At 34.6% G+C, this 13,270-nt stretch overlaps 1 protein-coding gene across 1 annotated transcript in view; it reads left to right on the forward strand.

Annotated features, from left to right (window-relative positions):
• Window positions 1-13,270, forward strand: part of AQR (aquarius intron-binding spliceosomal factor) — a 79,874-nt gene that overhangs the window by 38,237 nt on the left and 28,367 nt on the right. The window contains exons 17-22 of the mRNA XM_012728547.1: window positions 2,383-2,550; window positions 3,871-4,040; window positions 6,502-6,743; window positions 7,786-7,932; window positions 8,694-8,763; window positions 10,886-10,996. Coding sequence (XP_012584001.1) covers window positions 2,383-2,550; window positions 3,871-4,040; window positions 6,502-6,743; window positions 7,786-7,932; window positions 8,694-8,763; window positions 10,886-10,996 — 908 coding nt within the window. The remainder of the gene's footprint in view (window positions 1-2,382; window positions 2,551-3,870; window positions 4,041-6,501; window positions 6,744-7,785; window positions 7,933-8,693; window positions 8,764-10,885; window positions 10,997-13,270) is intronic.

Raw genomic sequence — 13,270 nt, forward strand, 5'->3', positions numbered from 1 at the left:
TATTCATCAAATTACTCTGAAGAAATCTAGCAACAAAACTGGTCAGATGTTAAGCAGATGATCATTGTAATACATCTAGTTTATTACAGGTTATTTTTATGACTCCTGTTTTCTTCAAAGGGGTTATGATCTGATAGGTAGCATTCCAGAATAACACATATTGAAACTCAAGAAAGACATTAAGTTGCTAGAGGAGGTCTTACATTTATTACTTCTTGGAGCTTAAAAAGGTATTAAAATAAACACTGCTTCACATAGTAGATAATAAGCTGAAATGGCTTATTCATTACCCCTAGAAGTAGTTCCTGATTGGAAGTAAAACTTAATAAAAGAGAAAAATCACTTTTCTGTAGTCCGTATTATGGTGTTAAGAAAGAAAACAAAAGAATGTTTTACCAGAATTCCTTTCCTCCATTACTTTGGAGATTGTTATCAGGATACTCACTGTTTTTTTTTTCACCCTTTAAGTGTAGGCCTCTGGTAAAATTAAAAATAGAATAGGTGAGTTTTGATGGGCAAGAGAGGGAACAGTAAGGTATAGTGAGATAAGGGATTCATGCCATGGGGCATGGTGGTAAAGGTGTTTTCAGAGTGCCACAGCTAATACTAAGACCCTATATTAGTCACAGATGCAATAAACCATAGGGGGAAAAAAGAACAAAAACGGGAGGGAGATTCTATAGATGGTGATGAATATTGTCTTTCAAGGCAAAAATAGTTTTTAAAGAGTTTAAGTCAGCCCCCCACCCCTACCCCTGGGGGCACAACAGTTTAAAGGGCAGCATTATGAAGCTATCCATAAATACTGCTGCATGAGTTCGATGCCAGGCCAGGGAGGTGACCCACATGGCACAATAAATCTTTCCTGTCCTGCCTGCTGCTCCCCTCAGCAGTGTATTTCAGTAGGTCTGCCTGTTCTGCTTCCTATTCTGTCTCAGGTGAATCCTCTCCACAACCTCTATCCCATGGCTATAGGCCTATACTCCAGTTCTTGTATGTCTGTACCCCAGTTCTTGTATGCATAAATAACTAAATCTTAAAAAAAAAAAAAAGAGTTTAAGCCAAATTCTTGTCCCTTCAAGAAGTGTGGAGCTCAGGACTTTCTTCTCTATTAACCCATTTAAAATTAAGGAATTCGTGAAATGAAAATTCTGGATTCTGCTCCAGAAGGCATAGCCAGGGTAGAGCAGATGCAAATGGCTGAATGCAGAGCCGTAGTTGAGCTTGTTATAAGATGGGTATTTTTACTGTAGATATGAGATGTCCCACTGTAAAGTCTGCTTTAGAAGGGAACAGATGGCCAGTCAGCCCTCTGATGCCAAAAAGTAACACTGGTAGACTAAACTACTTCTTTCTCATGACCACTTCTTTCTAAGACTTAGAAGTTTTAATGAGTTGTTCAGACTCAATGGAACAGTTGTCTGTAGTCCTCCTTCTCTTATTTCTTTGTATAGAATTTGTTGAGAAATAACTATTCATGTTATGAATCAGGTACTATTTTTAGCACACCCAAACCCCACTCCATATTAAAATATACCAGAATGGTCCCAATACTATTAACCATATACCAATATTACTAATTTGATTTAACTGTATGTCTTATTACCAAGCTTATAAACAAGTAGACTGATTAAATTTGCATTTATGCCATACAGTGTCTAACAAATGGATCAGAAAAGAACTAAAAAACCGAGTATTATGATACTACATGCTGTGTGTTCTGAATTCATGTGCCTTGTGTTCTAGTGTCTTTACTTTTTAATTTTTGAATTACTCTAAGGCTGAGAAGCTGTGGACTCCGGCGAAAGTCTTTTATTCTTGACATTCACCTATAAAAATTGTTCAGTATTTGTTAACTGAAACTATATATAGTCAACCTTCTTCTCAAGATGCTATCTGTAAACAGTGCTTTTGTGTTGTGATGAATTATTCTTGAGTTGACCTCCTTTTGTGAAATGCAATTAGACTGTTGTTGGAAGACACTGATGAATAGTTTAAACTGATGTTAGAAACCTGTTAAATGTGATGCAGATTTATTATATGCCAACCATACTTTAGGTTACTTACTAAGAATGTTGAATATAAGAATGATGACAAGCAGGCCCTTTTGGAGCTATCGCATTACTTGGGGGTTTATTAGGTAGTATTTGTGGCATAAAAGTTTCTAACTTTAATACAGATTTTTATTTTAATGATTGCTATCAAGCAGTAAGTATTAAAGACTGTAAGAAAACCAATTGAATTACAATGCAGCTACCATCGATCATCTACAGTAGTTTTAATTATTTTATATCTATTCTAAGTATAAGGTTGAAGAGGGCTGGCCAACAAAAGACTGAAGATAATAACATTCTTATATGTGAAATGCCTTTGTTTTACCAGGGCTTCGTAAGCATGATGTATGCTTTTTAATTACTGTGCGTCCCACAAAGCCTTATGGTACCAAGTTTGATCGGAGAAGACCTTTTATTGAGCAGGTTGGCCTGGTTTATGTCAGAGGCTGTGAAATCCAGGGCATGTTGGATGATAAAGGGCGTGTCATTGAAGACGGTATGTAATTCATACTTTTGAAAGACTATGAACTTAATGATCAGTTTCTTGGCCTTTTTTCCTTTTGCATCAGAGGTAATATTTTTAGTTGTGTTATATACCAATTGTCACAAAGAATTATATATAAAATTTGTGTAAGGTGTATGCAGCCCAGTTTTAGAAATAAGTAATATGGGTTCTAAACTTTGGTGTTAGGTATTAAAAAGGATAGGATCTTTTGAAATTACCTTTATTTAAAACTTTCCCATCTTGATATTGTATAATACTACTTTTACAAAAAACTTTCATTATAGTTCAGAAATATATATGCCTAATTTTTTCTTCTTAAGTTTTACTGATTTGATTAGTTATATATTAGTTCTCAACTGGGAATAGCACTATCCTGTATTTTGCAATGTGGTGATATTTATGTTGTCAAATGGCTAGGGTGTACTGAGCTATGGCATTTGATGGAAGAAGTCCAGAGATGTGAAACATCTAAATAGAACTAAGAAAAGGAACTGTCCTCCCTAAGATGCCAGCATTCCCCCTATTTAAAACCACTGCTTTAGACTGTTAGTCAGCACTTTGATTTCTTAGGGTGTTTATTGATCTTTCTTTGAAATGTTTATACTGTCCTGACCTTTCTTTTATAATGCTGTTAAAGTATAACTGAATTCTTACCCAATGTTTCTTTTATAATTTGGTTACTAAACTTCTCTTGAATTAACTTCTACAATGACTACCTTTTATTTTGAGATCACACCATTGCTAAAGTGCTAACTCTTATAGTTAGGCCACTCCTATAACTAAATGACAAGAACATAGGAAACTGGGAATAGGAAGGATGAACAAGGCCCTATAATGGGACCAGAGTTTGAGGTCTAAGACTGAAAGAAAGGAAAATAAAGCAAAGGGACAAGAAAAAGCTCTTGAGTTTTTCATAAAATTGTATGTGTATTCATAAAATGTCCTTTTGTACTGATGCATAAAAGGAAAGGATTTAGAAGGATGAAGAGTGGCCAGCTGAGTATTTACTGTATCTGGCTAGCACAAGAGTAAAGAGAAATTTTTTAACTTCTAAGGGGGCATGTACAAATAACTGTAGTTCATGGTATTGCATCATAAATATTACATGACTGTCTCATGAGAACTGGTAAGAATTTAGAAAAAGGAAACAATTCCATTCTTTGGGATTTGATGGATGAGTGGAAAACATTCTAATTGGAGAGGAAGTGGCTGAGTTAAGCCTAGATGCTTTAGTCATTTCCAGAAAAGGAAACTTAGTTCAGTATTTTCAAAGTCAATGTTTCATTTACCAATTTTATTTTTAATGTCCAGGACCTGAACCCAGACCCAATCTTAGAGGAGAGTCAAGGACATTTAGAGTATTTTTGGATCCAAACCAGTACCAACAAGATATGACCAGTACTATACAAAATGGAGCAGAAGATGTATATGAAACTTTCAATATAATAATGAGGAGAAAACCAAAGGAAAATAACTTTAAGGTAATTTTTGGGCTATATAACTAAAAGTACCATGTTATAATTTGAATAACTTAAGATAACAATATGTAGATACTTCATAAGGAAAAAAGTTAAGATAATAACCCTGTTTTATTTTCATTCTAAACAATTCCTTTATTGAAATTCTTGACGAATATAAATATATATAGAAAAGAAAAATTTAAGGACCCATCACCTCCACAGATGTCACATCCAGGATCCTGTTACCTCACATCCCTGCTTTCATTCTTGACGTTCCTCCACTTACACTATTCTGCAGATAGCATTGAATGTAAAGTATACCTCTGTAGCCCTATTTAGCACTCTTTAATAGTTTTCCATCATATTAGAAGTCATTACCATAACTCAGAAACCCCTTCAGTATCTACCCTTTGATCCTTTCCAGCATTGTTGCCTGTCACTTTCCCCCATTCACTTCATGCCAGCTACACTGACCGTTTTTGCTGTTCCTTAAAAACCCAGGCCTTGTCATGCAGTGTCCCCTTTACCTAGTCTCCCTCAAAGTATTTGCATGGTGCATTGCCTTCTTTACATGGACCATTCTATTTAAATGTCACTTTCAGAGAAGCCCTCCTCTTTGCAGTATCATCTAAAGTGGCATCTCCCCTTCTCAGCGTCAGTAATCCAGTTATCTAAATTTCCCCCCATTGCCTTTACTATACCTGACAGGTATATATTATATGTTTAAATGCATGCTATCAGAACAGGGTCTGTTTTCAGTCACTTCACTGAACATGAGAAAACTGGTGTTTCTTTACCCATTTTATTTTGCCTACTCTGTATGTGGTATTCTGCTAAGTTACATGGAACTAATAGAGATGCTTAAGACACAGCTTAACCCTTTAGGAAGTTTAGGTTACTAAGAAGGGAAGCGAGAGATAGAAGCAAGTAACTACCAAGAATAGTTCAAAGATGCCAATGCAGATAAAAGTGTAGAAGGTCAAACGAGGCATTCAAGTTCTTGTCCAAGAAAGAGGGGGCACGATTAACTTGCCTATGTTTGGGGAAGGAGGAATGCTCTGAGAGTCTTTAGCGTTTCTTGATGTACCTGGCGGTGTTCCTCACTGATTTCCTTCACTCTTTTCTGGGTTTGTGTGGGCTGCCCTAACCTGCATACCTCACTGAACAGTTGCATTGACCTCCTGTCATGCCCCTATTCTCATGAACACCCACTTTTCATATATTCCCACTGATCATTTTGCCTTCAGTGGAGCTTTGCTTTGATCTAAGGCAAATTGTTACTTTCCTCTATAAAACCTTCCCAAATGCCATAGATCCATCACTCTTCTCATTTAAGTATGTTTTCATTGTATTTCCTTTGCTGCTTGTCCCATTTTGCCACTTAGTGTCATTATTCTAAATTATTTGATGTATTTTGATCATTTTTATATATTTGTAACATTTTTATTTTATCTCTTTATTAGAATTTTAACTTCCTTGGAGCATAGAGCTCTCATTTATATTAGGTGAACATTCATTTTTATCGATCTGTTCATACATTTAGCCAGTCCCATATTCACTGCTCTCGTGGAAATGATATTCTAATGAAAATTAGAAGAATGATGAAGTAACTGAGTACATGAATAAGAAAATTTTGCATAGTAATTAGTATGTGCAAGAAAATGAAAAGAAGATGAAGTAATTAACATACACATCATGTTATTTGTTGTCTTACTGAAGTGTATGGCATTTATGATATGAAAATGACCAGTTGGGCATCTTATTCTTTGAAATTAATAGCCTAGAATTCTGATTTCTATTATGTAGCATATGTTACTTTATTGAAATAGTGATTCAACAGTATATGAATTTACTTTGGCTTTTGGTAGTTAACTTTGGATAATTCCAATGTAACTATTATAGTGATCTCTTATTGTAGCCATGATTCCTTCATTATGGAATTTTATTTATTTAACATTTCATTGTTATCATTTGGGTCACTTTTTATTTCCAGTATTATCAACTTATTGCTTCTGATTTGTTATATGTTTTACATTTGAGGCATTTATTATTGTACTCCTGATTTTGTGGGATATTAGCTTTGAAGGCCTAGGAAATAGAGGGAAAAACACCAGGAGTTTCTAAAAGGAAGCATTTGCTTTAAAGGTTTATTCTACAATATTTTCTTGCTGTTGTGTAGACTTGATCAAATTTTCATCTAACCCCTCAGTAGTCAAGTGGTAAATTCATTTTTGACATTCTGACTAAACTCCTGAAGGATAAACTGTCCTTGCTAAATTTGGTCTTTTGTTTAACTCAGTGTATGGTATCAGCTGAAAATATAGCTGTTGATTCAGTCTAGCCAAGCACCTGTCAGCAGAAAATGGCTTCTTGCCCTGAAACACACAGGAATTCTGGATTAGTACAGCAGCTCTACATTCCACTGAAGTGCAAATGCTTGAAATGTCTTCTTGACATAATCCTTTTCTGTCTTTTATGACAGGCTGTGCTGGAGACTATTCGGAACCTGATGAACACTGACTGTGTGGTACCTGACTGGCTGCATGACATCATTTTAGGTTATGGGGACCCGAGCAGTGCGCATTATTCAAAAATGCCCAATCAGATTTCCACCCTCGATTTCAATGATACATTTCTCTCCATTGAGCATTTAAAAGCCAGCTTTCCTGGTCATAATGTTAAAGTCACTGTGGATGACCCAGCTCTGCAGATACCCCCTTTCAGGTAAAATAAGAACTGCACCTGTCATTTCAATCACTGGGGAGTGAAGTCTGAATTAAGCACCTAGGGCAGCTAGCGTAAGTGTTTAGCCCCATCTTGGGACCTGGATGGGCAGGCAATGGGAAAATCATTCTTCCAGTCAGCCCATCATGAAATATCAACATTATTTTTTAATCTTTTTACTTCTGTAAATCATGCTGTCTTACAGACTCTCTCTTAAGGGCACTTTTCCCCCAGGTCCTTCCTGACTGTTTCTCTGGGCCTTATGACACCTGCCGTCTGTATGATAGCATTGGCTTTCCTCCGTCTGTCTCCTCACATGGACCCATCACATGCCTTCCTGCTGGAGTCCTACTCCCTCACTAAAAAACTCATTGTTCCTGTTGTTTATCAAAATAAGGGCTTTAGACTCTTTGATTACTAACATTTTTATTTTAGCACTACCCGTCTTTTTACTGTGCAAAGTAAGACTGGAAAAAATGCACATAGCAAATAAAATTTTTAGTTTAAATTTAGGATATTCATTGACTTTCCCAGATGCTCACTGGGATTTGCCTCTTCTGGTGTCCCAAGGCAGACTAAGAACTTCAGCCTTAAAGGCTTGATATTTCAAGGGTGCAAAAACAAGGTCCGGCCTGTGTCCAGCCATACTTTCCCTGTTGTAGCCAATGCTCTGGCAAAACTAGTTACTTGCATTTGAGCCTCTGTCTGCTGCTGCTGCTTTCTCCTGGAATGTCTTCTTTCAATGTTTGTGCATCTAAATTCTTCAGTCAACTGATGCCTCTCCCATGAGGTCTTTTCTAATTAATTGAAGGGCAGTGTTGAAAAGCACTTTGTGCAATATATGTGACATAAATGTTTCTTCTTTGATTTTCCCCTAATTGGGTAGCTTTCCCTAATTTGAACACCCTTAACAAACATTTTAGTGCTTTTATATCTGCTGTAAAAAAAAAATTACGTTCAGATGGTTTGTATTGATTTGATAGGTGCTTGGTAAATTATTGTTAGTTAATTGTAAAAATCAACAAAGGTTTTGGTCTTGTAGGATAACTTTTCCAGTAAGAAGTGGAAAAGGGAAGAAAAGAAAAGATGCAGGTGGGGAAGATGAAGACACTGAAGAGGCAAAAACCTTAATTGTTGAACCTCATGTTATTCCTAATAGGGGCCCTTACCCTTACAACCAACCCAAACGGTAATTTTGCTATCAATGCTAATTGTAAGAGTGAATAATCTTTTGCTTTTGGAAATGGATTAGTTATGTCTTTGAACTTTCTGATGCTTTTAAAAATTCCAGGAACTTCTGTTTTCAGACCCTTTTTCCTTCTGTCATTTAGCTGAATAGTTTAGACATTTTGACCATTCAATAATCATATCTTTAAAAGAATGAGAAATAAATATTAGAAAGCTACTTTAATTTGAGCCTAGAGTTCTTACCTAGGCCATGTAATACATATATCAGTAAACTCATGTATTTATGCCGTGACTTATAAGGTGGCAATATATTTGATACTAGATTAGGAATTAGAACTTGTATACTCCAAATGAGGTATGGAATGTTCTGAGTATATTGAAAATTAACTGTAGTCTTTTCTTTCTACAAGATTTATTCAACCTGTAGAGGGATGAGGATAAAGAAAATCATTCAGAAGAGTTATTCAGTCATGTAAAATGCAAAAATTTCAGAGATCTATTGTACAATATTGAGTTTATTGTTAATAGTACTGGATTAGACTTTCGAAATTTATTAAGAAGGTAGATGTCATGTGATTCTTACTTCCCTCCATTTCTCTCCCTCTTCCCCTCCCCCCAACCTCCCACACACAAACAAGGCTGGAATGGAGAAAAGAAGAGATTAGGAGAACAGGGGCATATACAGATCCGATGTTTAGACCTCTGGTTATTGTCTGAATTTTTTACTAAATGTTATTTATCTGGATATCTACTCTTTTTCAGCAATACAATTCAGTTCACTCACACACAGATAGAGGCCATCCGTGCTGGAATGCAACCTGGGCTAACTATGGTAAGAGAATTACTACTGTGTGTGTTCTTGTCTGGATTCAGACTAGGACTGTCAGATTCTTAGAGTTTGTTTTGTGCTTCCTACTTGAAACACAAAATCCCAGTCGAATCTAAGTGTTGATAAGTAATTGTGACATTGTATGAATATGGTCACTTCTGTGTTCATAAATAAAGGTTTATTAGAATGTAGCACTGTCCATTGTTCATATATTGCCTTTGGATGCCTCTGTGCTATACAAGCAGATTATACATTTGTAATAGAGATTGTTGGCCCGTTATAGAAAGTCGTTGACAACTGATTTCGAAGTATTTTAGAGATTTTCTTGTTACTTCCAATTATTGATTTCTGATCTAAGTCCATTATGGTCAGAGAACATACTTTGTATGGTTTCAATTTTTTTTTTATTTTTTAAAATTTTATCTTGTGACCCAGAATATGATTTATCTTGGTGAATACGCCAGCTTAACATTGCTTTGGAGTGTGGTATCCTGTATATGTCAGTGAGATCCACTTGGTTGATGTATGGTTCAGTATTTCTCTGTCCTTATTGATACTTAACCTATTTTTGTTGATTACTGAAGAATATTGAAGTCTCCAAGTACCAGTACACATTTGCCTGTTTCTCCTTTCAGCTCTATCAGTTTTTGTAATTTACAGACCATAACAGTAGTGTGGATAGATAAATACAGAAAGCCTTGTTTATAGACATACATACATACATACAAGGTCATTGTATCTTCTTGATGAATTGATAACTTTTGTCATCACTGGTAATTTTCTTTGCTCTGAAGTCTACTTTTATATTAATGTAGCTGCTACAGCTTTATTTTGATTAGTGTTTGCATGATATGTCTTTTCTCATTTTTTTTATTACCTCTAATATTTAAAGTGATTTTTTTTGTAGACAGCCTACAATTGGTTTATCCATTCTGTCTTTGCCTTTTTAATTCACATATTTAGGTCATGTATATTAAATTTAATTATTGATGTGTTTGGATTTAGACCTATCATTTTATTATGTGTTTTCTATTGTACCCTTTGTTTTATATTCCTCTTTGCCTTTTCCTACTGCTTTTGGGTTATCAGGATAGTTTTTGATGTTCATTTCTATTGATAATTAGCTGTTATGATCTTTTATTATTTCTATTGTATAGTTTTTCTTATTGATTGCTCTATAGAAAATTACTGTATTCATAGTTAACTTTTCACAGTCTACATAGAACCAGTATTTTGTCTCTTTTGTCTCTGAGTTAGAAACCTAACCTCCGTTTATCTTCCTTTTTATATTATCATTGTCCTGTACTAAATGTGTTGCATAAACACATTGAAAATGCCATCAGGCAAGTAAAAATTTGTTCTTAACAGACTGTACTTTCAAGGACTATAGAAAAGACTGTTATATTTAGCATCTGTTCTTCATTTCCTGATGTTTCACTTCTTTTCTTTTAGAAGAACTCCTTTACAACTTTTAAGACCTACTCTGTTGTCAGTGAAATTATCTTTACTTTTCTTCATGTGATATGGCTCTTAGTTCACCTTCATTCTTCAAAGATATTTTCACAGGACATAGAATTTTGACTTGATAGTTCTTTCCTTTTTGTACCTTAAAATGTTATTCTACTTTCCTCTGGCTTCCATGGTTTCTAAGAGAAATCGCAGGCGCTTGACATAGTCTATAATATTTCTCAGTTGTTATTAGAATTTTCTTTATAAAAAGAAAATGGCTAAAACCTTTTAATTATTGATTTCTTCAGCATTATTTCATTTAAGGGTCACTGAGGTTCTTAAATCTGTGGGTTATCTCTGTGCTAGATTTGGGAAGTTTTCAGCCATTATTTTCTATCTTCTGCATACTTTTTTCTCTCCTAAAATATCAATGACATGAATTTTAAGATACCTAGTATTACCCTACAGATTCATGTGACTGTTTTGTTTCAATCTAATTTTTCTACTTATTGTTCTTGTTGGATAATTTTAGTTGATGTAGCTTCAAGTTCAGACTTTATTCTGTTTATTCTATTATTGAACTTGTCTAGTAAATTTTAAAATCTGTTTTCTCTTTCAATTTTAGAATTTTTGTTTTCTAATTTATTGATTTGCTATGTGTTCATCACTTTTGTAGGTTGTAGGCCCACCAGGTACTGGAAAAACAGATGTGGCAGTTCAGATCATATCTAACATTTACCATAATTTCCCAGAGCAGAGAACTCTGATTGTTACTCATTCCAATCAGGTAAGTGTGTGTTTATAGGCGTGTACATATAGGATAGATGTAGAGGGAGGTAAAGAGAGGAAGGAGGTTATGAACAAACACAGAAAACCAGGAAAAGCTGGTAAGTATATTTTTGTTATTGAGTTACTCTTAGATTGTCACTTTTTGTATTCATTAGTAATGAAAACAGTAGACCATGTTGATATAATTAGAAAAATAAGTTTTTATTTCCAATGCAGAGCATCAAAGCGTGAAAAACACAGAAAAATATTTCACTTTGTGGTCAAATATTTTGATTTAATAAAATGGTATTTTTCTCTCCGTCTTTCATGCTAAGCTTTTGCTCTGATATTCATAGCACTAACTCTTAATTAGTAGTGGTTTTTGTTTTTGTAGAATGAATAAAAGCTTACTAATTCTGGATTAAATTTTGTATCCTTACGAAGTATATATTTGAATATCTGTATTACATGGAACAACTGATACATGCTGAAAGCAATAGGAATAAACTTCTGTCTTACAAGTAATATCCCTTTTAATAAAAAAAATTATCTTTACATCTGTATTCTGTGGTCACTGTTCTGAGACTGTCACTAACAACAGAAATGAGCAAGCATAGGTGAACTTACTGACTCTCTGGTAAAACACGACAGCAGTTCCTAGCTCATCCTGAAACATTATATAGCTTACATGTTAGTCTGAACCTCCAAAGGTACTTTTCGTCTCTGAATGCATATTAATATTGGTGATTGTAGTTGACTGGTTCTTTAAAAACTGATCTATTAAGAAACACTGGGTTTTTAGAATGTCAAAAGTCAGTTATCCTGCTGTTTATTGACATTTAAGCTACAGGATTTTAAAATTAATACAACTCAGTTCACTTCCATGTGATGTTTTGAAGTTAAATAAGTAATAGTGGCACATTTTAAGTTTACTAAAATTATATGGGGGAGAGTGTTCATTGAAACTTTTAATAAAAGAAACAAATTGTTAAAATATTTTTTCTTAATAAAATTTAGCTATAGTAATTTTACCTATTTGCATATTCTCAAAAGAGAAAGAATAACTTGTTTATTATTGACATGTGTTTTAGTGAGTCTGCTCATAACTTAATAGTGATCTACTTAAGATTGACTTGACTGACCCAGTTATAGAGAAGAAAGTTATTTTGCAAATAATCAAAGACTTCATTGTTGGCTAAGTACCTTTTGGGATCCTGTGATAATCAAATCACACACCTTGATTTTTTTTATCTTAATCTTAATTTTCATATGTAATTCAAGCAGTTCTCCAACATTACTTTAACTCACAATGAAATCTTGCAATTTTTGCCAGTATTGCAATGTGGGAGTATTTTTTGCTTCTATGTTTTTGTGTTTCCTTAGTTTAGATATCAGAAATTTGGTTTGTGAGAAATAACATATAATATAATCTGTAGGGTCTCAAGTTAGAAAGAAATATTAGGAGTTTGAATAATGGGAATTTTTTTCCTAAAAATTTATATTAACCTCTTCAGTTCTATGTTCTAATTGCTAAGGTTTTGATAGAAAAGAGTTATCAGTATTTATAGTATGTAGCTGAAGTGTTTGAGACTGGATATTGATTTGATTAATGGGTTTGGGCTGTTGGAAAATTAGCAGTTACTTGAGTTACCATGTGAAACTTTTGCCTTCTGAGTACAAATGTTAAGATTATTCTACAGTTTGAGAGAACCCTAAATATAAAGAGTTCATTGATAGCAAGAAGTGACTTCTACATGGCTTCATCAGAATAGTTTGTAAAAATGAGTGCTTTGTACATTGTTGCTTAGAGAACTTAAGACTTTCAGCCTAAAATTTGAATGGTGCACTTTACTTTGTGTTTTGTGACTTTCCACATGCACAGTCAGTGCCTGTGTCTTCAGCCAAAAATCTCTTCAACCCATGGAAATTTAGTTGACTGAAGTCACACTGTATGTGATTACTTATTACCTTTATATTTGTTACTACTGGGGGAAGATAGAAACTAATCCAAAGCTTTCAATTTTCATAAATTAGAAGCAGAGTTAAAAGGTGGATGTCTTTATAATCTCTGATTATTACTTTACCAAGTATGTATAGGCAGCCAAGTTAAAAATCAGTTTAAGGCCCTCCCTGGTGGCGCAGCGGGTTAAAGCACAGCACTAAGAAGCTAAAGTCACTTCCGCATGAGTTTGAATCCCGCCTGCCCCAGAGGAGATCCACATGGCATGGCAGACCTCTCCTGACCCGCCCGCTGCTCCCCTCAGCAGTGTACTTCGTCGATCTGCCTGTTCTG

This window comes from Condylura cristata, unplaced genomic scaffold (genome assembly GCF_000260355.1).
Source record: "Condylura cristata isolate star-nosed mole 26May11 unplaced genomic scaffold, ConCri1.0 scaffold00023, whole genome shotgun sequence".
Taxonomy (NCBI): domain Eukaryota; kingdom Metazoa; phylum Chordata; class Mammalia; order Eulipotyphla; family Talpidae; genus Condylura; species Condylura cristata.